Consider the following 24,458-nt stretch of genomic DNA (forward strand, 5'->3'; position numbering starts at 1 on the left):
GAGAAACCTGTTTGAGCGCAGGAGCGGTGTCACGGGGGCCTTACTTATCTCCTCCCAGATTAACTCCCAATTGTTCCCCTGGAACAAAGGGAGCCAGGGAGGAAACCAGCACCCCCCAAGGGCCAGATGGTCAGCGTCCAGGGCCCCCGCTGGCCCCTCCAGCGCTTCCCCTTCTCTGACAGGGCTGCGCGTGCTCTCGGTGACACAGGCCACCCAGCCGATTCTCAATCCACACTCCTCGTACAGAGCACGCACGCACTCACGTGGCGCTGACGTGAGGGATGCTGCTCCAGTCGAGAGGATGCTCAGTCGGAGAGGACAACCACGACTGTCGGCATTCACAAAATCCACAGCGAACGGGCGGCAGTCAGGCTTTTAGATCACTCTGCGAATATTTTGAGAGAATTTGTTTTCCACCCGAAGACTGTTTGTTTAATTATAAGCGCTGCTTTGACATGAAACGTATCCTTGCAGTTGCTTTAGCGTCAGTGAGCCGCACACGTCTGGTAAAATTAACTACTCTGCTGTAATCTGCAGGATCGTGTAATGCGTATGTTATGGCCATTAACTCTGATGACATTTCGAAAAGGGAAGAAGGGGTCGAGGAGACAGGCGCAACCGTCGGGCCATGAAACATGGAACGTCAGATTAGATGTGGTCAAGACAGACTGGTTTGCCTGTAAATGACATTCCACCAAAACCATCTCCCTGCTCTGGTTATATGACTCTGTCCAAAACTGCTGAAGCCGGTTTCTACATCTTGCCTGAGGCAACTTTGTCTTCAAGAGACAAACGTGTAAATTAGAGGGACTGGTTCCTAGGCATACTTGACATTGTTAACTTTGTTAACAACGATTACTCACATAGGGACATGAGTGACATTTTCAAAGATGAAACGAGATAATACATGCCCTTTAAGGCAGCAGACAGTGATCCACAACCCTAATAGCCACAAGATAAATTATATGACTGCTGGTCTGAAATGAAGTTCCACTGGACTTCTTCTCTGCTACAGGTTTAAGAAAAAAAAAACACTCATAGTACGCTGCAAGTCACGTTAATTACCTAAAGCATAACATCAAGACAGACTTTGCTTCTGATGCAATTAATTGCCTCTCGTTGCAGGCTACTTTAATAACCCCTCTGCAGTGTTTTCATGCACACAGCTTCAATACTGGTATTACAATTCCTTGGTGAAACAAACTTTAAGCAGCTGTTTGAGCCCCCGGGTGACGGACGCGACATCCCGCAGGCTTTCAGCTCGACCACAAGCCAGCACGATCCCGTTTCTAATCACAAACGTGCTCTCTCTCTCTCTCGCTCTCTCTCGCTCTCTCTCTCTCTCTTGGGCACGCGGTTTTTGAAGCAAGTGCGCGGATTCAGAAAAGCTGGGCACCGTGCGCGCCTACCTTGATCCACTCGGAGACGCGTTACACGGCCATGTCCACGGAGAATCGGGTCTGCGGGTTGAATGTTCGCGTCCCTGACTTGAGCAGCCACCCCCACACTGTTGCTTCTGCTCCCGGGTCGCACTGCTCACAGCTGATCTGCGCACCCGAGGAAACCGCAGAGTGACGTCACGATATTACTGTACGTACGCCGTTTGGTCCCCCGGTTCAGCCGAGGATACGTCCAGTTCAGTTTGTTGTCAAAGCGGGAGGGATGAAAACACAAGAGTTAGACGCGAAACGAACACGTCACAGATGTTACCGGAAGTAGTCGGTCAACCAGTTCAAATGAACCAAAAGGAAAGTTTAACAACAACAAATAGGAGCAGAACACAGGCAAGCGTGACAAAAAACAGCACACCTCACAATGTCATACATACTAGGACATTTAATAAACAGACTAATAAAATAATAAGAAATAAACAGAATAAATAAATCAAACATGCAAACAAAGGAAAAGGAGAATATACCTACCTACCGACGTACGTATACATACATACAAACATTCATACATACATACATATAAACGTATATACATACGTATATATATCTGTGTATATATATGTATATATATATGTACATATATGTATATATATATATATATATATATATATATATATATATATATATATATATATATATATATATATATATATATATACATATATATATATATACATATTTTACCAATTTGAATTAGCCCTCCCATTAATCTATAAGCTGTTTTCTTTTTAAACAGCAACAATAGCAGTTTGTATACATTATTCGATTATTTTTTTTATGAACACACAACTTAAAAAATAATATTTTTTAGTAGAGAAACTTCTGGTCTGGACTGATGCACCGAGTTTAGGCTGCATAACACAAAAACTAAAAAGAAGATAATGTATTGAGATTAAGTGATGCATATGAACATAATGTATGATTTTTAATGAGCACGTGACAGCATGTTTATTAAACACTTACATTTTTTATTAAAGCTGAGTTTTCACCATTAACGTTGTACAACACTGCCCTCTGTTGGCGGGCATGCAGAACACACACACGTGCACACACATGCGCGCGCACGCTCACACACACAGACATACACACGCAAACACACACACACACGCACACAACAAATCAATATGACAATATGACATCATATAAATGCTTCACATCACTGAATGTATTACAACTAGAATGTGACACATATGTGATTATGGTCCATAACCAACAGCACCTATTACCTAATCTGATCATTTCAGTCATTGAATAGAATAATAACAATTTAACTTTATTTATTCAGAAATCTAAGTCCATACAACAACAAAAACAAATACAACAAACAGATACATACATACAATACGAGGACACTAAGTGACAGCGTCATAATTGCAGTCACTCCCCCTCAAAAAACATCAAGACATTCTATTACATTTTTTCCAAAACAAGAATACTTTGCATCACTTTTTGATGGCTCAGTAAAGGCCTTTATGATTACATTCTCAATCGACATGGAAATAGAATATAATCGAATATAATAGAAAGTATAACGCACACTTGATCATTTGTACTTAGCAACACATGACCTAAATTGGGTTTTCTCTCATCGCTCCGACAGTAGCTGTGGTAGTATATATGGTAGCTGGCCACATTTTTACAACGTAACATCAGTGAACAGAACAGCAACATGTTGCCATTATCCGTCTGTGAACTCTTTTGAATGCGCCTCGGCACGGCGCATGCGCATTGCTTGACATTTTGAAGTCGCTCCTCCGGGGTGTTTGAACAGGAAGGCGGACATGTTGGTCAGGCTGTGGGAGAAAATCGGGCATCGTCTGCTGTTTTTTTTTCTTCCGAAAACTAACACACACTTAAACTTGGTGGATTATTAAGCCTTTTTCGACCCGGGAGATAGAGCACAGCGGACACGGGAAACGGTCGACAGGCAGCGACAACGCACGGGATGTAGCGGAAGGACAGCCGCTAGACGTCGGATCGACACCCGTGTTTCAACTGATCAAATCTTTTGGAAGAAGCAGAAGTTTTTTTCCCCCCCCACCACTTCTACTTTTGAGCTGTCAGAATCTATTGTCGTTTTTCTGCAAAGGGGGGCCCTGGGCACAAATATGGGAACGGGCCCGGACTAACCTCCCCCTCCTCTCTCTCCCTCTCTCTCTCACACACAAACTTTGCTTTTCAAACAGACAAAACAGTTCACTTTTATATTGCTCTTTTTGTTTGGATGCACCGACGTTTTTAAGCGCTTATCCTCAGCGGCATCCTGCGGAGGCTGACTACTAATCTGTCGCCGCATTTATCTTTTTGCCACTGAAGTTTGTCTGCCACTCGTACTGGGGAAGAATAGGAAGAAAAAAAAACCTCCTTTCGACTCTGAAAAAATGTGGCTTTTGTACATTCAACGCAACCTTGGACATTTTAACGTGTGTGAGAGCTCGAGGAGAACGATGCCTTGTCTCTAAAGTTGCGGCGCAAAAGTTCACGCGAAGAAAAAAGGGAACGTTTTGGCTAGCTAGCTGACTGCTAAGGCTAGCTAGCCAGCCTTCTGCCTCGTTTTTGTTCACAGCTCAACGGGGTTTTAACAGCGAACATGTCGGCTGGCGAAAGTATGGCGGCTCGGTTTGAAAAAATCGATGCCATGTTGAAGAACCCGCAGTCAGAAGTAAACACGGATTGTCTTCTGGTAAGTTTGTAACTCGCTTAGCTGGGCTAGGCTAAGGCCGTTCGGGGTCAGACTACTCCTTGGAGCAGAGTTTCTTCTTCTTCCGAGACCAACAAGTCGTCTCAGTTGTCACTGACGGAATGTGTTGGTAGAAACTCTGACGTGCCGATTTGCCTCGCATACTGAATCATAATCAAACACCTGTGTGTGGTACTTTATAGAACACACACCTGTGTGTGATACTTTATAGAACGTGTGTGTATGTATATATATTATATGTGTATGCGTTTACAAAAAGAAAACAATCAACACAATATGATGTCCTACAGTCTTAACATTGCAGCCCAAAACAATGAGACAGCAGTAGCATTGATGTTTAACAGTAACTTCACTCAACAAACTAGCTTCAATGATTAATTTAAAAACAATGGTAACTGAACTAGACTGACAGATGGCAGCCGTGTTCCTGTTATATGTGGTTAGGCCAGTTATAGCAAGTTATACTAGTTTATCTGATCAACTCTATTGATTTCCTGGCCACCCACTACAATCTAATAATGCTTTATGATGCCAGTGTGCTTTTTTTTTATAAGAAGGAAGTTAGTGGTTAGGTGTGCTGTTTTGTCTATATTTACTTATCTCAGCTTCATTTGAAGTGATGGGCTGCCTGCAAGCCTGTTGTAACCTGCAGGCCCCCAGCTGCACCAGTACACCTGCCGGCTGCTCCTCCTTCCCTGGGCGACAACTCCTGAAGTGACTTTCCAGTGTGAGGAAAGAAGGCAGCTGCTGCCACGTGCTAAACCCTAAAGCAACATCACCATCATTTAAAAAAAATAATATTTTATTACATGCTGGAAATAGGAAGTGTTTGTTGACATCACAATCCTTTTGGCTTGCGCGACGGTGGCACTAAGTGTTTTCACAAGGATTTGGCTCTTAGTGACTCATGAGAGTTGTCACACTCGGATGTGAGGTGTGATGAAACATCCACGCTTTCTGTTGGCAGGTAAAGGCTGAGTTTTCGCCGAGGGTTCCCAGCTCAGATTAAAAAGGAATGACCGGTAGATGTAATGTCTGTTTACATGCAGTACTTTCATTCTAACCCATTTGGGTGTTGTTCACGTAAAGTCAATGCATTTGATTAATGATCCCTGCATCTTGATTGTGTGATTATTAAATGCACTGGCAGCTTGCAGACTGACTTACCAATGCAAAGAAACATCGGGGAAGCGGTCTGTTTTGGGATAGAGGGCTTGTCCTAAAACCCCACCCACACACACAACTTGAAGTGTTTGTGTATAGGCTGCTGTAGATCGCTGTCTTTTGAAAAGAAAAGCTTGCTTACTCTCTGTGACCTCCCATCCTGTTGCAGAACGAGGCAATTAAACTCACCTAAAAGTGCACATGCTCTGCATTTTTAATGGGAAAAAAGCTATGGGGACTGTTCCTGCTAGCAGCCGCACACACAAGGGTGTTGTTCCTCTTTTTTACCCCCCTTTCTGCAATCTTGCCTGATCAATGAATGGAGGCCTTTTGCTGAGGCTCTCTCTGCCACCATGCAACTCCACCCACAGCTTAATAAAATTCCGTGCTAATCAAATAACCTCTTGTCTTTGACTGGCCTGGAGTTCCCTGTGTGTCCTAAAGCCATTCTACACGTCTGGGGAGGGTTGAGACCAGGCAGCTCTGAGGTAGCTGGGTGTGGGCTCTTCTCTCTACCCATAAACCAAAATTATGTAGGCCGAAGACTCATGTTTCTGAAGGCCGTGAATCAGGACATTTAACTCATAAAGCAGCCGACATGCTTGGCTATGACTAATAGGTTCCATCAGAATGCACAATGCAAGCCTTTTACCGGCTGTGTTTCTGTACCTGAGTCTGAGCTGGCTTTGCTCTCCCTCTAATGTATAGCACCGTTGGACTTCAACATTTTTCCAATAGAGGCCTGGTCTGTGTTGTGTGATGGCGACACTCGGACTGCACTGTACCACTCTGCTCAGGGTCTGGCCTATTGAGGACAGTATTCAAACCGTGTCATCCTTATCTTCATCCTTTAAATAAATCCTGCTCGGAGGGAAGAGCGTCTTATCGGTTTGGGCTGCCCACCCACCCACTACCAATGACTATGCTCTGGACAGGCCAATCTGAACGGACAGAATTCCTGACATTGTGATGTGAAAGCTCACTGACATTAAGAGTCTGAGCGTTGTCCACATGTGTTCTTCTAACAACATCTTGCATCGGATCGTTTTCATCAAGTGATGTGTCTGGATTGAAAATGCTCGCCTTAGTTTGAGTCTCTGAAAGTTAGCATCGAGGAAACATGTTTGCCGAGTTATTAAAATATGGAATATGAATTGCCTTTTTTTCACTTTGTCCCTCAGTGGTAATTATTTGGTCTATTAGAATGGTTGCGTTGATCTGTCGGGACTTGTTTTGCGAGGGCTTTGCCTAATTTGAGATGGAAAGCGTAAAGGCGTGTGTCTTTGTTCCTACTTTTACACTTGGGGTGCATTGGCGCCTCTGTGTTTTGATGCCTCTTTCATCTGCTATTTGGACTCTAAATCTGTAATAAGACTAATTACAGGAAACAGCAAGGCGAGTAAACCAGATTTGAAGTCAGTGGTTGAGTATGTGAATGTTGCGTGTACATGTATGGGTGGATGTTCTTATTTTGAAGTGTTTTAAAACGTCAGTTGAATGAGCTAAATCGCCTAAATCAATGTGTGAAGTGGTGCAGTTCATGTGGCGGCAGAAGATAGACCACAATGATACAAATGGGCAAAATGAGCTTTGTGCTAATTCATTTACCCTTTCAAATTTAGATCTGTTTAAATGCTTTATTAAATTAATGATCTCATGAATGAGTTACAATCACATTTGGAGGTTAACGCCCCGCCAGCATTTGCCCCTCAAATTAGATTTCTTCCCACAACAGTGTCTGCGTCGACTAATTGATGGAGACGCTTATCACGACTGACCATCACTAAATAATGGTGCTGTGTAGCAAAGCAGCTAAGGAATAGAAATCGCTACGAAGGAACTTATACTTGCTTTTGTTAAAAAAAAAAAGTGTTAATAATCATCAATTATTTTGTTGCTACAGTCGGCATGTGGTGTTTTTGAAAAAAAAATGTTGTTTACAATACAGTAATACCAGTGTAATACCAGTGTCTACAGATCCTGACCATAAAACACTTTTGTACAGTTCTCAGTCACAACTGCCTACATTTTGAGCCACAAGAATGATTTGCAGAATATTCTTTTACTGCCGTTCCTCCTGCTTGCCTTACAGTCAATCTGCTGTGGCCCAGCTTGAGCAACAGCCAGCAAGAGTACAGTCAATCTCTGTCATGATGACTATGTAGAGTGTCTGGCGGTGTCCTATTGACCTTTGCCTCTTAATGGACAAACCTTACGGGCAAGGTGTTGTCAGCACTGATAGTGAAGCTACACTCATATACATGTGGTTCTTGACTTGGAGACAGATCTGCACAGCGTTGACAGAGGGAATACTTTGCCTTGACATATAAATCCAAGATTTAGTCAAATCTAATTATTATATTATTCATTTAGAGCGATGCTCAAGCTCACTAACTATCATATTTTGAAGGACCATACTGGTGGTTATCTGTAAGCCTGTTAATATGCATACAACCTTCTCATACTGAACAGTAATTGTGTCCATTTGATAAAGCATGCTTTTAGATTCCAGGTTGATTTATGCTCCAAGCAGCCATTGTTTTCAGGTTAGTCACCTGCTTCTGTTTTGTCATTCATACAGAACAAAGCGTGTCCTATTGTGATATTGATGTCCAGCTTTGTTATTGTCCGATGGTAACGCGGCTCCCAGGAGACATTGATTTCAAAACTCACACTGGAGCCATAAATGTCACGCTGATAAACAGTTAACAGTGACAGACTTGGCATGCTATTTTTAAAGCAAAATTACAGACGAATGTAATGATGAATGAAATAATCTCTGTGAGTTGACAAACATGCATTTGTGGTCACGGATATTGTCAGCGTTTGATCCGTTCCTATTGTCAGAAAGGTTCAGAGCTGTCAATTGTAAACTGCTCTCCTCAGCTATTCAGCTATGGGAACAACAATTGGCGGAGCTATTTGTAGCTCTGCATTCCCCTCAACTGACTGATTATGTGCAGGAATGCATATACTAAAATGATCCGGTCGTTTAATAATGGAACACTCTTTCCTTTGATTCACCCATTGAACTTTACAACCTCCTGCCTTTCTTTCATCTTATTTCGCTCGGGGCTCCAGCCCCAGTTAGTTTGTCCCACTTACACCGACTTCGAGACCCCTGCCCAGTGAAGATGGTCAAACTAGACCGAGTCATCGTTTAATACGATGGTTATTTGTTGGGGCGAGGTCATAAAATCCTGGGCAGAGCGGGCAGGACAGCAAAGTTGTGCTTGAGAATCCAAAGCTCAGTCAGTGGAACACGTGAGTGTGCTCCACTGTTGGAATAACTCAATTATATTTTGATATGAAAGCATTTGTGACAGTGATTCTCGCTCACTGGGACCTCATAAGGAAATGGAATGCCTCTGTTTTGCCACCCCTGGGTTCACTGTCACTGCCATTTATCCAGTAGAACTGTCAGATATGCACTCTTTCTAGGTAAATGGGATTTTCTGTCAAGAGATATTATTGTAGAAGTTTGGACCAAGAACTTAGTTTTAAAAAAAGTTTCTAAAAGCCAAATCAGAGGGATATGTATTCCATTATATTCCCATCTCTATTTTACGGCATGTACGTAAAAGTTAGCAGCGAGGAAGCGATGTGGCGGTTCTTGCCTTGAATGGTTTCATTGGTTTGTATGATCACATTAGTGTTTACATGGGCACGGCCTGCGATGGAGCTGCCTTTATTTGCATGGCAAACTGAATGGCTGTCTGAACAATAGCTCACATGTGTAACGCATATTGTCTTAAAAGAGGTGGCAGAAAAGGAAGTGAGGAGTAGGGCTCGACTTAGACCAGTCCACATGCCTTGTGCTGGCATGCAGAAAGGGATGATGTGGCTGAGTCTCCCATGGAAATTTTAACTCAGACTTTTAACGTCTGGAAAAGAGCTTGTGTGTGTGTGTGGATTTCTCTCCCCTAAAGCTTTGAGAAATAATTGCCATATGTAATGTCAACCACTGGCTTGTGCATTTTTATATAATTACCACATTTCATTAATAGGGTGATGAGATGGTTTTAAAAAATATATTATTTAGCAATCCCAGAGATGTGTCGCCCTCTGGCTGAAGCAGCATCAGCAGAAATTGGATAACATGGAGTGCTGTAAGCTCTGGTTTGGATTCCCAGCTATATATTTTTTTTTCCCCCAAGACTGCCACATAATAAAACATAGCCTGTGGACCGCTACCACCCAATGCTTTGTGCACTTGAGTGACTTTTATGCATGGTTTTGCTCTGTTTTTGTACGTTCATAAATAGACTTGTGATTCCATTATTATTGTCATAAGATCTTTCCTGGTTGAATGAAGGCGGACCCTTCATTGGAAGAAAAGCTCTCAGAGGCTAAAGTCTAGATCCACATAAATGTAATATTTGGAATCCTGGTGTGTATCTCTGTATTTGCACTATTACAGTGTTTTCTTCTTCATTTTGTGCAGCACATATTTTTTGCCTGGAAATCAGACAGAAACACCTTGAAATTTCAGCTGCAACAAGTGCGGTAGATGTGCTTATCTAGGTACAGCTTAATTGCTGGAAAATTACTCTGAATTACTAGCTTAGAAAGAGCTTTGTCTGTGGTCCTGGTCTGTCAGTAGATATGTTAGAGGAGCCTGCAGCTGATTTTTGCCTGTGCCACTGGCTGCTCCGTCTGAAAGCTAAAGCCAGATAGTGGCAGACAATGTTGCCTGACCCTCACACAAACCACTCAGCACCAGCTACTTATGTTTCATATTCATATCTTGAACTTAATGTATCTGCTTGACATTGCAGATTCTATATTGGTTACACTGGTGTGTGAGGCACTTAGTCACAGCCATACCATGAAACAACATCCATTTTTATTTTACATCATAGCTGCCTTGACGTGGGCTGGGTTGCAGCTGCTGCGGTAGTGGGCCAATCGGTCCGCAGAAGTTGCGATACTGCTCTGCACCAGGTTATTTCGAAGTACCAATACGCAGTCTCTGTAGCTAATACGTAGACTCAAATGCTGAGGTGCGAACCTGGAATAGTTTCTGCTCACAACACCCAGTGTTGCACACTCTTCAGAGCGCTTATGTGTTATTACAGTGTGTTGTTACAGTTTGTTCCTTGAATCAGCTTTGTTTGAATTTGCAACTGAAATCCTATTTATTTCTACGCCACAGTGTTTCACTGTCTACAAGTTCTTTTGTCCCGCCGGTAGTGCTGTAGCACACTCTTAGCATGGCTGTCTTCCCGTTTTTCTTTGTTTTTTCCTTCATTTGTTCTACTATTGGACTAGCCAGCAACACATGCACCAGCCCTCCTCCTTTCCGTCATAGTGTTAGGCACTAGTGCCGATTGAAAAGAAGCCTCACTGTATGACTCTGTACTTGGGATGGATTTTTTTCTTCTTTCCTCCCTTCACTTTTTGTTGAGAACTTGTTTGGCCACATACCTAAAATAGCTCTCTGACGTGTACAGTCCTGTTAAGGAATGCTACTGTGGCTGTCCAGAGTTTTCTGCGGCAGGAAGTTATGCAAACGTGCATTGCTGAGCACGGAGCCTTGTGATTAAGGTCCTGAAGGACTCCGTTCTTCAGCTTTTTTTTCGCTTTTTTTCCAGTGCAGGCTGGTCGGATACTGTATGGCGAACAAGGCGCCCTTTTTCTCCCAGCCTATGGCCTGGTTTGTGTGAATTATCCTCCCAGAAAGTTGACTTTTTAAGTAGTTTCTTTCAGAGCGGATGGTGGCCCTCACCTCAGCCATGTGTGTTGATCACAACCTACCCTCTTATTAATTACCCACATTCTGTCTACGTTGCTTTTGTTCTTTCCACCAGCCATTCTTCGCCTCCCTCCCCCCTCCCCTCCACACATACACACACACACACACACCCACACCCTACCCCCTGCTTCTACCCATCCCACAGGGCTCTTGCTTGTTTTATGTCTCATTGATGGGTGGGGTGGGGGTTTGGGGGATGGGGTGGACGATATGGCCCTGACCTCCACTGCTGAGCAGGAGCAGCAGCGTTACTTAAGAGGATTCCTCGCCTCGTCTGAGCTGCTGATTCACCATGTGTCATCATTGTTTTGCTCAGAGGCAAAAAGAAATCCTCTGACTATGTTAACAGAACATCATTCACAATACAGGAATGACGAGATTCTTGGTATGAGAGCGACTTTGGATAATGATGTAGCTTATGTCAACAAGTGAAATAAAGTTGTTTATTTTATGGGCAGATCAGGTGAATTATTAATCTGACTTATTTTAGAAGAAACTGGAGACTAGGTGACGATGAAAATGTGTCAGAAGACACTTAATATCAACATCTGGGTCACACCGACAAGAGGTAGTACCACATATCAGTGTCTTGTGTTCAAGTGCCTATCTTCTTCCAGCCATTGTGGATTATGGAAGATTAGATTAAATCCAGCCATTCGCATTTGTGCTCCTATCCAGCCAGAGACAATCCATCCGGTCCTTTTGTGTTTGTAGAGCTTGGAATTTCAATATTGTAGCTGTCACATCCTCATTTGAAAGAGGTATTTATGCATTCTCCTATTTTATCAACGCCGTCATTCTTCAGCTCGTTTTTACAACTTGCAGGAGTGATGACAATGCCGCACAAGTTGTCATGCAAGTGTTTGTAACGAGGGTCAGTGGGTGCAGCAAAGCATTGTGAAGTCACCCAGCTTATCTCACTGTTCAGGTATTGTTAGGCCTGTTGCCCTACTCATCAAAAGGTACTTAGTTCCTTCCGTTGCTTTTAGTAGAAGCTTTGTTTACTTGATCCTCTTTGTTTAATCATATTAATACATACATATTGATTGAGAAAAACTATAGTAATTCTATTTTGTTTAAACGTTACTCCAATGATGCTTTTCCTTAGGGTATCCCCCCTACTGCTCCCGGCTGATCTCCTGAGGCTGGTACACGTTGAAATCATGACGTGGGGAACAAAAGTCATTTTGTCTCAACGAAAAACATGTTCTTCAGACCTTGTGTAGTCAAACGACGATAAAACGGTCACGGCTGCTGGCGATGGAGATCGAAAACAAATGGGCATGGGGAATGCGCAAGGCACCCAGTGTTTGAAGCTGCTCTTTAAACAGCTGGAGCCGTGTTTGAAACGGTCAATAAAATTAAATATATGGCATACACATTGCTTCACAAATTACAATTGGATGGCAATCTCCATGTGAACTAAGGAAAAATAAACATGACATGGTTATCATAATCATCTGCTTATAGTAATCAGTTTTCACTTTACTAGTGTCCCATTTACTGATTATTGCATGCTGTTTGTGCAGGCGCCAGTCGGATACGATGGGATGAGAGCGATCGGAAATACTAATCAAACAAATGTTTTGAATCGTTCCTACTTCACTTTGCTGACCAAGGTCATGATGGAGACTTGTTTTTTTTCCTCCAGGGCCGAAGCCGTATTTATTTTTATGATGATTACGTACATGCTCAAACACACAAATGTGACGCTTCAAAAAAACAAAACAACCTGCAGTGTCCGTGTTTTGTTTACTTACCGGCTTCAAGGCTTCCCATCAGTGTGTCTCATCAAAGACTATCTGGTCAGCAGCTGACTCCAGCCCCCAGACATAATAAACTTTTGCCGAATTCATATGCTCCCATGAGCAGATGTACACTTTCAAGGGCGTGTCTATCGGTAGCATAACCTTGAAGACTTGTTTTGAGGTCTTCAGGCGATTGGCTTCGTCACAGGAAGTGATGCTGCGGCCTCTAACGGGAACACAAACGCGTGCTTTTAAAGAAGCACGTGATGGATTTCAAAGATGTTATGTCAGCATTAAAACCTTGATTTTGTGAACTTAAATCAGCCGACATGCTTGAAGGCGCCATTTGATAAACTACCCCGAGATCCCTCAGTGGATTTGTTAATCTCTCTCAGAAGCAGTGAATGTTCACAGCAGCTCAGAAATCTGTCTATTTGTACGATGCTAAAAACCTGCGGGTCATTATTAATGTTCACTGATGGCTAAATACTGAAGCCTGTTCAAAGCTGTTATCCAGAGACCAACGGCCTGACGGGACACAGTTTCCTTTTTTCATGTTTCGTGTAACATCGCTGGAGTGGTAGTAGACGCTGTAGCTTTGTTTGCCTGCTTGTTAACCCTTCTCCTCTGCCTGCAGGATGGCTTGGACGCGATGGTGTATGACCTTGACTTCCCTGCCCTGAGGAAAAACAAGAGCATTGACAACTTTTTGAGTAGATGTAAGTAGCTCACGTCATGTCCCTTTTCCCTCCGTATTATTGATCTACGTGTCTTTCCCTTGAACCATTTGTGTCTGCAGACCCCGTTACATATGGGTACGGGCCTAGGCTCAGAAAAGAAGGCCGTTTTTGGGTCACCGTCTCTATGTGGGCTTGGACACAATAGGTGTCTGCTGCTTAGTGTCCCCAACAAAAGGGGCTTTCATAAATGGCCGGTGACCCACATGATGCCGATGGTGATGGCTTCTCTTTTTCCCAGTGCCCTCAGACGGGGGGACCTCATAACTAAAATACCGATCAAATGCCGATAGTGAGGCTGAATCTATCTTTCCATGACAGATCTAGTACAACGGCCCAATTCTTTGCATTCAGAGTTCAAGTAAATAATATGGTGTTTAACCAAGAGCTTGTTATCGTGGAGCTAGCTGATGTGGTGGGCAGAGCATCAGTGTTATATCTTGGGGATATACGTCTTTAATTTCCTGAATTACATATAGGCAAACGTATAATTTAACCAAAACACCTTCAACCAAACTAAACAACAAATGTCGGCTCCTACTCGCGTGTTATAACTTAGCATTTTCTCCCTCCCTTTAAGGCATGTTTTGAAGCCTCCGCTTTTTAATTTTCCTTGGTTACTCAAGAATTTTCACATAGTAAATAAAGTTTTCCATCAAATCTATAAAGACACTTAATCATGTGTATTATTGATCAGGTAGTGACGGCTTTCATTTGGAAATGATTGACGCTTTTTCTGCCTCCAGTAGACATGGCTTAGACATATTATTGTGTCCATGTAGTAGCTTCTCTTTCAGTCTTTCTAGGGCTGCTTTTTTATTATTAGTTTAAGTAAAAATAAAAGTCAGTGTTTATATTTGATGATCAACTTTTACCTACTGTAAACCCCGAGGCTAAAACTGCCATTAGGCCTCGATTACTTATGGTACAGTACTTTTGCATATAGTAGCCAAGTGTTGGATTGACGGATGTAGACTAATGGACTAGCTGTCTGGTGAGACACTGGTTAGTAGCATGCCTTGCCTGAAGGGCTCTGGACTCTGAATTCACTCCTTCACGCATTGTGCTTTGCATTTGATCACATCAGCTGATTTGCTCTATTGTATGCATGCAGGGCCCTACTGGAAATAATCCTCCTCCAGCCCCACACACATGCGAATACACACAAGTGGATCTGTGTAACAGCAACAACAAATCCTATTTGTACCATTTCCAAGCATAATTTATGTTCTTGGTGCCCCGGGGTTTTTCACGATCCCAGGAACCTCTGCTCACAGTGGAAATGACTCGCGCCTCTCATTCTAATAACTTGGGCCTCGCTTTTTTATTTTTAGATCAATTGAACTTGAGTCACATCCCGCCCCTCTTCCATGTGTTACAGTGCAAGTTATGGACCATGTGAATTAAAAATGACCCCCCCCCTCTCCCTATTCGTCAGCTCAACTATGACCAAATTTGGCTGAGCAGTGAATACGATCTCTCCTAAGGGAGCTTGCATTGTTGCATCGGGAGAGGCCAACTCTCAGTAAGCAGCAAACTCTCCCTGAACAGCAGCTCTTAGCTGTGCAGGGGTGCTGTCAGCATTTTCTGATCTGTTTGCCAACAAGCTTGATGTTCATATAAAAGTTGGTCTCTGCTATATGTCAACAGTACATGAGATCAAAATGATGGCAGGAAGTTTAAAAAAAACACAAAAAAAACAGGGTAGGTGATTCCCGTACAGAATGCAACCCCTGGAAAATGAATTTAATAAAAACAACAAAGCCTGACTCTGCAAGCTCTCTCAGGCATCGTATTCTGTATGAACTTTAAGGATACAACTCCTAAAGGTCAGTGCAACCTAAGCTTTTAACTTTTATTTTTTATTAACGTCTGTCTTTCTTTTTCCAGACAAGGACACCATTAGTAAAATCCGTGATCTACGCATGAAAGCAGTGGATTATGAGGTTGTTAAAGTTATTGGGAGGGGAGCGTTTGGAGAGGTGCAATTGGTAAGAATGCTACTTTGTTATATTTTTTTCCCTAAATAATGCCGTCTATATACAGTTGTAATTGTATCATAATTATAGTACGTGTTTTATATTAGTTTAGAAATAATGTTGTATTCCTTTGTGTTGCTCTAAAACATTGTTGTTAGTGAATATGCCCACAACTTGATTGTCTTTGTTCGTTTCTTCAAGGTAAGACACAAAGCCACATGCAAGGTATACGCCATGAAGCTGCTCAGCAAGTTTGAGATGATCAAGAGGTCGGACTCTGCTTTCTTTTGGGAGGAGAGGGACATCATGGCTTTTGCCAACAGCTCATGGGTGGTGCAGGTATGATGTGGTCGAAAAAGAAAAGCATCGAAAACCTAGTGTGGTATTATTATATGGAGGCCACACCTACACAAACCCAGCCTCATGACTGTTATTTTTCTTTTTTTTTAGAAACAATAATGTCTCTTTTCTTTTCCGCAGCTCTTTTTTGCATTCCAAGATGACCGCTACCTCTACATGGTGATGGAATACATGCCGGGCGGTGACTTGGTTAACTTGATGAGCAACTATGACGTCCCAGAGAAGTGGGCCCGCTTTTACACAGCGGAGGTGGTGCTGGCTTTGGACGGCATCCACTCCATGGGCTTCATTCACAGGTGAACCTCTCCCCCTCCTCCACGTGTCTTTTGTGTTTGCTGGTTTTGGTTTTTCAGGTTGAACCGCGGTCAAACACATCGTGTTGGTTCATTCGTCATGGAAAATGCAATTTCTGAAATATGTGAGGCAGTTAAGTCATAGTCAGGGTTGGAATAGCTGCTGGAACCTCTTCCAAAGGGAAGGTGTAAAACCATTAATCATTTACGGTTCTCGACAGCTGAGATATGCGGTAGGATCTAGAGGGTGTGGTCCCGACCTACGATCTACGGAGGCTTTGTAACAAGCAGAAAGTCCAGGGTCAGAGGGACTGCTAGTGTTCATCTGACTGTATAGGTGTCATGCAGCTGTCACTGTTATCGCATCTCTGCCCTTGGCAGGAACACATTTATATGATATAATCAATTCTATACACAATTCCAAAAATTACTTTTTATAAAATTGCTCACTGATGCTATTCTACAAACTCAGCTCTGTGTGGAAAATGCACACCGTGACAGTTGTATTAAATAGCTGTTATTTTCCCATTAGCTTGCTGGAAGTTGTATTGAAATGACTTTTCAGGGAAACGCATATTGTGCTCTCTTGGGTCCCGGACACTTTCATACCTCATTACAGCTGACCTACCGCTGCAGAACACTTTTGAATTGAAGCGTTGTTTTTTTTTACTTCGAAGTGGGACCCTCAACGGTGCACCTAAAACACATGCAAAGCAACTTAGTTCTCTCATTGTGTGCCTGAGGTTTATGTTTTGTTGTGGGTTGTTGTATATGTGTGTTTGATGTCGCTGTGTTTCTGCCTTCTCAGGGACGTGAAGCCTGATAACATGCTGCTGGACAAAGCAGGCCATTTAAAACTGGCAGACTTTGGGACCTGCATGAAAATGAACAAGGTGTCATATTTATTTTCTGTCGCCATAATACACTTCCATATAATGTATATGGTGATAACATGTGAGCGTGCGATTGTCAGTGGCTGTACTGATAATGTATTTCTATAAAAAACACTATTGTTCTTTTGTGGGATTCATTATCAAACAAATGTTTTTGTAATATTTTTTTTTAAATGTTTCTCCTCTTCAGGATGGTATGGTACGATGTGACACAGCAGTGGGAACTCCAGACTACATTTCGCCTGAGGTACTGAAATCCCAAGGAGGAGATGGCTATTATGGCAGAGAGTGTGACTGGTGGTCAGTGGGAGTCTTCCTGTACGAAATGCTAGTTGGTGAGTTTTTCATTACACATTTCCTACATTTTTAAAGGTTAATGTAATTACACCTGTCATAAATCATATTGATAGAATGGAGAGGATCAAGAACAACAAAGGTCCCGAATCGTTTCTACTTTTCCCTCCATTATACAAAGACATTTTGCTCATGTGTGTTTCATGCAGTTAGCTCCTACTGTGGACATAACAGTAACCCATGGCTCTTGTTTGTTGTGCACAGGCGACACTCCCTTCTACGCAGACTCCCTGGTTGGGACCTACAGCAAAATCATGAACCACAAAAATGCCCTGACCTTCCCCGACGACAGCGACATCTCCAATGACGCCAAGAATCTCATCTGTGCTTTCCTGACTGACAGGTGAGCTAGCAAACTACCAAGCACTGGAAGTGCCACTTGAAGTGGGGAAACCTTGATTGTTTCCCGTCTCATGCGACCCTAAGCAGGAAAAAATCTTGAGGGACATATACATAATGACGTAGAAGATATGCCTCTATGCGTTTATATTTCAATTGAATTGAATAACTGCTTCTGCCAGTGTTATGAGAACCGCGCACATAACTGTTGAAATGATCGAGAGTCAAACGAAGCATGTCCTTCCTGACCCCCTACAGGGAAGTTCGACTTGGCCGTAATGGTGTGGATGAGATCAAGAGGCATCCTTTCTTCAAGAATGACCAGTGGACATGGGAGAACATCAGAGAGAGTAAGAACATGCTCACTGCAAAGATTACGGATTACTTTCACACCTCCAGTTTCATTTGGCGTTCGGCTCACTGTTCCTTTCATCGTCTAGCCAGCAATTCCTGTTTTCCATTTGACCTACTGCAGACATTTGCAGGAAATTCTTGTTGACGAGCCATTCATTCACTAGCCTTTCCAAGACCAAACGTGATTCCTGCTCAGAGGAATAATTGGCAGCGTAGCCTCTTTTTTTTTTTTTTTGAGGCCAACAACAAGGGAAGCAGTCAATCGCAAATGTTAATGCACCGGGATTGACGCTGGAGCAGAGAGAGATTAGAAATGTAGAGCTAAATCCAGGAGCTAAAGTCAGTTCTTTAGTGGCTTTATATTTAATACTTTACTAGGCTGAAGTCAGCACTTTGGTGTTGGCCACCTCTGTCGTTCCACTGGCTGACCTTCCTCTGCTAACTGGCTGGATTCCCTTGTTTCAAAAAAAGAGTTTCAAAAGAGGAAAGTTGAACACGTGTCTGTGTATTTTATCCAACTGGAAGGTTGTCTACTTCAAAATACAGTTATGGCAGAATAAAAAATACAATATCTATTGAAAAGTTAGGAGGGTATGTCAAAGAATGTTTCACATGATTTGGATGAATTGACCCCTCTAAGCATATCAAGTACAGATACATTAACATGTATAATTGATGATACAATTATGAGCTTTTCGGGTTAACAGATTTCATTTCAGACGTCTTTTCTCTAACCTGTGTTTTACATTCTGGCTGAATAATGGAATATGCCATTGACACACAGTGACTTATTATACGTAATAAACGTGTGGCTCTGTTTATGACTCTTCCATCTTTTCGTGCTCTGTGTAGCGGCTGCCCCAGTAGTGCCTGAGCTGAGCAGTGACGTCGACACCAGTAACTTCGATGACATCGAGGAGGATCGGGGAGAGGAGGAGACCTTCCCCATACCAAAGGCCTTTGTGGGCAACCAGCTCCCCTTCGTAGGCTTCACTTACTACAGCAGTCAGCAGTAAGTCTGCCAGTCATGTTCATAATCAACATGCAGGGTTATTGGTTCAACTTCTTGTAGACTAAATTGCCCACATAATTGCAGATTATATGACATGTAGTATTTTTAGATTGACGTGATCTGTAGTAAAGGGGACATGATGGTTTGTTCAGTCCGTATTGTTCCAAGTCTTGAAAGTGAACTCCACCTTGATTTATGATAACATTGTGTTATTCCCGTAGCCTCTGGAAGTTTAGTACATTTTTGGGGACATGAGCTGCTCGCGTTCAAAGCCAATTATAAAGTTTGTAGCGGCTCTTAGACAATGAGTGGAAGCGCTTCCATACTGACAAGTACACTTTAATTGTAATAAAACCCCTGTATGAAACCAATATTAAGCAAATTGCATACTATTTCTAGTGAAGTATTACAGTATGCAGACACTGGACACTATGCCAAAATAATTATCCCACAATGCAATGTGGTATTGATGCCACTGTTCACAACGGACAATAGTGGACAGCTCTGTGATGTTAATGAAGCTTCAATTTAAGTTCACTTATCCAGGCAAAATATATTTTTGGAATCGGTTCAGACTGAATGAATGATTTTCACAAATTATAGTTTGGTCACGCGATGTTGGTAATGGGTTAACCGTGGTTATGTGTCCCCAAGGAGGTTCTAAGGAAGTGACGTGACGGTTACATTGTAGTACATCCAAAAAGATCCATGAAACAGTTTAATCACACGCGTATGTTGAACGAAGTTTGTAGTGAAAATGATGCCATTTCGGACGCTACCTGAAGTTTTTCTGGTAGTTTTTAGTTTTCACCTCAACGAGAGGTTTTAATAAAACTGTTGTGATTGTTTCAGTAATTCAATGTGTTCTGTTTCCAGCCTTTTGCGCAGCTCCAGCACCAGCACAAAGACCAGTGACAAACGTAGCAGCGCCACAAAGGAAGACAAGAGTCATGTAAGCTGAATTCATTTGATTTCCCTTCATGCGAGCACCTGCAAAATCTGTGAACATCTAAAATTGTTTAATGTCTGCTTTTAGCTGGAGAACCTGCAGAAAAGGATTTACCAGCTGGAGGAGCAGCTCCACAGTGAGATGCAGCTCAAGGATGAGTTGGAGCAGAAATGCAGGTATTGAAACAATCATTTTATTCATCGCAAAAGAGAAGCTCCAAAGCACACACCAGATGCAAATTCGTTGCTCTCATAGACAGGTGGCAAAACAGCCTCACAGAGGGAGGTTTAGCGAGAAGACATAGATATTTACTTCTAAATAAAGTCATTTTATTGTTTCTTTTTAAATTCTGATATTTGCAAATGCTAAATGGGCCATAGATGAGTTATCATGTCACAGTGCCAACGGGTTCTGTTTTGTCGCTTGTGTCTTCTTGATTGTTTAAAAAGAGTAAACCAGACCTTTCTACGCAGCAATATGCATCCACTTTTGATTTGTATAGATAATCAATGTAGTTATGTGTTTTTCTATTCTCCCCAGGACATCAAACACCAAGATTGACAAGATCATAAAAGACCTGGATGAAGAGGTTAATGCAGACTTTTTCTTCTCAACACTATATATATTATATTTTGATTGCACTTATGTCCAAAAAAAAGTCAACTTTATCTACAGCTTTTTTTTGTTTTGGTAATGCATCTAAAAAGTTTGAGGATGGAATCAAACAACAAAGTTGAATAAATAATGTGATTCACGAGTTGGTTTCTTCCTGCCACATCACAGCTGTGCTCTCTTGTTCCTCGCCACAGGCGAACCTGAGGAAGAGTTCGGAGGCCAGCATGTCTCTGCTGGAGAAGGACAAGCTCATGCTGCAGCACAGATTCACAGAGTACCAAAGAAAAGCTGACCAGGATGCAGAGAAGAGGCGCAATTTGGAGAATGAGGGTAAAGATAATGAGGTGCTGCTGACGTTTGATTCAGACACTGTGCAATTAAAGTATAATTGCAGAGTGAGGCACGGACGCAGTCGGTATTTGAGTTTTGTTTCATGTTAATGCCCTACGCTCTCTGTATCACTTGATCTGGTCAAGACGTATGGCCCCAAATGGATTAGCCGGTATCCCGGTGTGACCTTCATCCTGCTCACCGACCAACTACAGATCTAGTTAACTGTTATTCCATGCTCATGTTCGTCTGCCTTTCCCATTCATTTGCAACAGAAGGCAGCACTAAGTGGATTACCAAGCAATGCACCGTCAGAAGTGAAGATTTGATATGCTCCGCATGTCGTGTGGCGTGATTTATGTTTGGGGTTTAAATGGGAACTCATGGTGCATTCATGTGCTCCTCTTATGGTCCCATTTCCTGAGCTGGGAAGTCACTCTTCTGACTTTGGTGCGTTTATGAGATTTTAATTGTAGTGTGGAAACGGCATGGACGGCATAAGGAAGATGTATTTTCTCGCTGATATTCAAGTATGCTGAAACAATTTTCAGTTTGAAACTGTTTGAAGCTAGACATCAGTGATTTTGTCCAGACTTGTTTCTGCACCAGTACATTTCCTAAAGCCACAAAAATATTACTTTTACCTTGTTACAGTGTAAATGCTAAGAAATAACTTTTCGAACTAATCTAGCATACTTTACGTGGACAGAACCTAATATAAATTATACGAAAGTAAATAATTGAAACATTTTGAATAAATACGTTTCTTGCCACAAACCCAACATGAAATTACGTCCACCATGTTTTGCGTAACTGCCGTCAACTCAGTAATTTTTGTACCAAAGTTTTGCAGATTTTCTGTTGTGTTGTTCTGACCTGAAAGTACGTTTTTCTCTGATTATTTCAATGCCACACTTATGCATCGTTATTCAAATTTTCAATCTGTTTTTATTTTCCAGTGTCGACTTTGAAGGAGCAACTTGAAGACATGAGGAAGGTCAACCAGAGTGCTCAGGCCTCGAATGACAAGATGGTCCAGCTGCAGAATCAGGTAGACAGCAGAGACGCGTGCATAAATGCACAACACACACACAGTCTGGACTAGGGAAGAACAATACGTTGAACCTAATTTTCCCTCCTGCTCGTCTGTTATGATTGATAGATGGAAGAGGCCAACGACCTCCTGCGTGCAGAGTCGGACACGGCAGCGAGACTGAGGAAGAGTCACACCGAGATGGCCAAGTCCATGAGCCAGTTGGAGAGCTTGAACCGCGAGCTGCAAGAGAGGAGCCGCGCAGCCGATGGGGAGAAGGCCCTGCTGGAGAAGGAGCTCCTGCTTCTTCAGAGCTCCCTGGACTCGGAGAGGAGGAACTACAGCCTGGGCTCTGAGGAGATCATGGAGCTGCAAGGTGATCCACTGACACACGATGATGATACTGACATTATGCAAATGCAGCACTAAAAACGTAGCAATCCATAATCTTGTTTGATGTGTACATCTCAACAGAGTAAGAAAAACTTCTGTTTAAAGACAAAGACAAGGATGTATGAAGTAGCTAAGTTTATAAAAGAGTGCAGAATTTCAATATATTAAACTAGCTCAGTGTGATTTTTAAATAACTTTTTAATCTTACGCTCATTCAGCATTTGAGACAGCTGCTGAAATTTCCATAATAGAAACCATCATTCAGTCTCCCACTAATGTGTGAGACAAGCCCAAATGCTGACAAGGCCTACAGCAGTCAAATCAGTCTGATTTATCCGTCGGCAGGCTATCTTTTAATGGGGGGCAAGCTTCTGAAAGTCATAGTCATTAGTGGGGAAGGAGGCACTCCGGTGGAGAGGAATTGGAGTCACTTTCAGAAAAGTAATTTTAAAAAAAAACACTGTCAATCAAGTATTGGATGTTTTCTGTGGTGAAAGTTCTTGACATTAATTTTACATGAATACAAAAGGTTCCGCAATGGAAATGCCAGCGTCATATCTTAAACACCGTGAAAGTGACGATGTGTCTCTATCGTCCGTTCTCAGCGAGGATGGCAAGCCTGCAAGAAGACAACAAAAACTTGAAGCACAGCCTCTCCAAAGTGGAGTCAGAGCGCAAACAGTCTCAGGAGAGGAGCAACAACCTGGAGAAGGTATACACAAGAAGTACAAGTAGTTGTGTTTGTCCAAATATGTACTGGGCTTCCACCCTGTCGAATTTTAGGAATTGCTGTTATTTTGGGTCTTCCGACCCAAGATAAGGACAGCGGCGTGTTCGGCTTGCCCTCACGTCGTCTCGTTGTCTTTACCCCTCCCTGCAGGAGAAAAACAACCTGGAGATAGACCTGAACTACAAACTGAAGACGTTGCAGCAGCGTCTGGAGCAGGAACAGACTGAGCACCGGGTGACGCGGGCACAGCTCACTGACAAATATGAGTCTATCGAAGAGGCCAAATCAGCTGCTATGAATGGTATGCCAGTCCTATGTCAGAGCATGTCCCGCTCTGCTTTTTCCATCTCTGCTTTTCTCTTTCTGCTGCCCTATTTTTCCTCAAAATCCTACTTGAACTTCTGTATCTTCGTTCTTATTGCCTCTCCCGCCTTCACTTTAATTACTTTCTTTCATATCTCATCTTGCTCTTACTGTTTTATCTTTCTTGTCTGCCATCTGATCAGACTCACCTGCAGGGGATGTTTGGGTGGGAGGAATTCAGGGAGTGTAAGCAGGCAGCATGTCAGGACAGCGCCTCATTGCATATTAAAAGCAGGACTCTGAAGGAGCTTTTTCAATACAATGATGAAACGTCTCAATGGTTTTTGCCTTTTACCTTGAACGTGCTAGAAAAAGCTCATTGGTTCCAGGATAGTTCTCCTGCAAATAGATGAGGCTCATTATTGTTAATGTGACTGATTCTTGGCTAAAATCCAGCTTTTCACCTGGATTTTATTGCCCCCATGCACAAACGGGATGTTTCCAGCTTCAAATACATAGTGAAATTTACTGAACAAATCCCCTTTGAACAATAACAGCTCAGTGTATTCCTGCAGTAATTTACAAATAGAAAGAAAAATGGTGGCAAATGCTCGTTAGCGACTAATAATCCGATTTTGTATTAACGCTGTTCCATCACATTGGTTATTGTTAATGAAGTTGTCGGAGAACAAGGACTTGACCAGTGTTCTATCGCTGTCCCTCTCCAGCTGTTAAGCAGAAGATGTCCGAGGAGAACGGCTCAAGGATGCGAGCAGAGAGCCGGGTCGTGGAGGTTGAGAAGCAGTGCTCAATGTTAGAGTTTGACCTCAAGCAGTCTGTGCAGAAGATGGAGCAGCTGATGAAGCAGAAAGAAAGGCTGGAAGATGAGGTAAGTGCCTCCCACTCCCTTCACTCTGGCAGTATCAAACAACAATGCTCTTTTGTCCAGCACTTTGTGTGACTTG

At 42.6% G+C, this 24,458-nt stretch overlaps 2 protein-coding genes across 3 annotated transcripts in view; one reads left to right on the plus strand and one right to left on the minus strand.

The window, feature by feature from the left end:
- greb1l (GREB1 like retinoic acid receptor coactivator) overlaps window positions 1-1,596 on the minus strand; it is a 39,956-nt gene extending 38,360 nt beyond the window's left edge. The window contains exon 1 of the mRNA XM_068569786.1: window positions 1,410-1,596. The gene's annotated coding sequence lies outside the window, so the exon portion shown is untranslated. The remainder of the gene's footprint in view (window positions 1-1,409) is intronic.
- A 1,620-nt stretch (window positions 1,597-3,216) lies between these two features.
- The window catches only part of rock1 (Rho-associated, coiled-coil containing protein kinase 1), a 29,288-nt gene continuing 8,046 nt past the window's right edge, over window positions 3,217-24,458 (plus strand). For both annotated transcript variants that reach the window (XM_068603414.1, XM_068603404.1), the window contains exons 1-19: window positions 3,217-4,134; window positions 13,457-13,538; window positions 15,447-15,547; window positions 15,737-15,874; window positions 16,016-16,191; window positions 16,997-17,081; window positions 17,272-17,416; window positions 17,640-17,778; window positions 18,033-18,124; window positions 18,981-19,140; window positions 20,017-20,092; window positions 20,177-20,265; window positions 20,630-20,678; window positions 20,899-21,034; window positions 21,994-22,085; window positions 22,197-22,443; window positions 23,066-23,172; window positions 23,341-23,491; window positions 24,222-24,382. In XM_068603414.1, coding sequence (XP_068459515.1) covers window positions 4,042-4,134; window positions 13,457-13,538; window positions 15,447-15,547; window positions 15,737-15,874; window positions 16,016-16,191; window positions 16,997-17,081; window positions 17,272-17,416; window positions 17,640-17,778; window positions 18,033-18,124; window positions 18,981-19,140; window positions 20,017-20,092; window positions 20,177-20,265; window positions 20,630-20,678; window positions 20,899-21,034; window positions 21,994-22,085; window positions 22,197-22,443; window positions 23,066-23,172; window positions 23,341-23,491; window positions 24,222-24,382 — 2,319 coding nt within the window. In that variant the 5' untranslated portion in view covers window positions 3,217-4,041. The remainder of the gene's footprint in view (window positions 4,135-13,456; window positions 13,539-15,446; window positions 15,548-15,736; window positions 15,875-16,015; window positions 16,192-16,996; window positions 17,082-17,271; window positions 17,417-17,639; window positions 17,779-18,032; window positions 18,125-18,980; window positions 19,141-20,016; window positions 20,093-20,176; window positions 20,266-20,629; window positions 20,679-20,898; window positions 21,035-21,993; window positions 22,086-22,196; window positions 22,444-23,065; window positions 23,173-23,340; window positions 23,492-24,221; window positions 24,383-24,458) is intronic.

Source organism: Clinocottus analis, unplaced genomic scaffold (genome assembly GCF_023055335.1).
Source record: "Clinocottus analis isolate CAN_PGR_092001 unplaced genomic scaffold, fCliAna1.0.p SCAF_11, whole genome shotgun sequence".
Classification (NCBI taxonomy): domain Eukaryota; kingdom Metazoa; phylum Chordata; class Actinopteri; order Perciformes; family Cottidae; genus Clinocottus; species Clinocottus analis.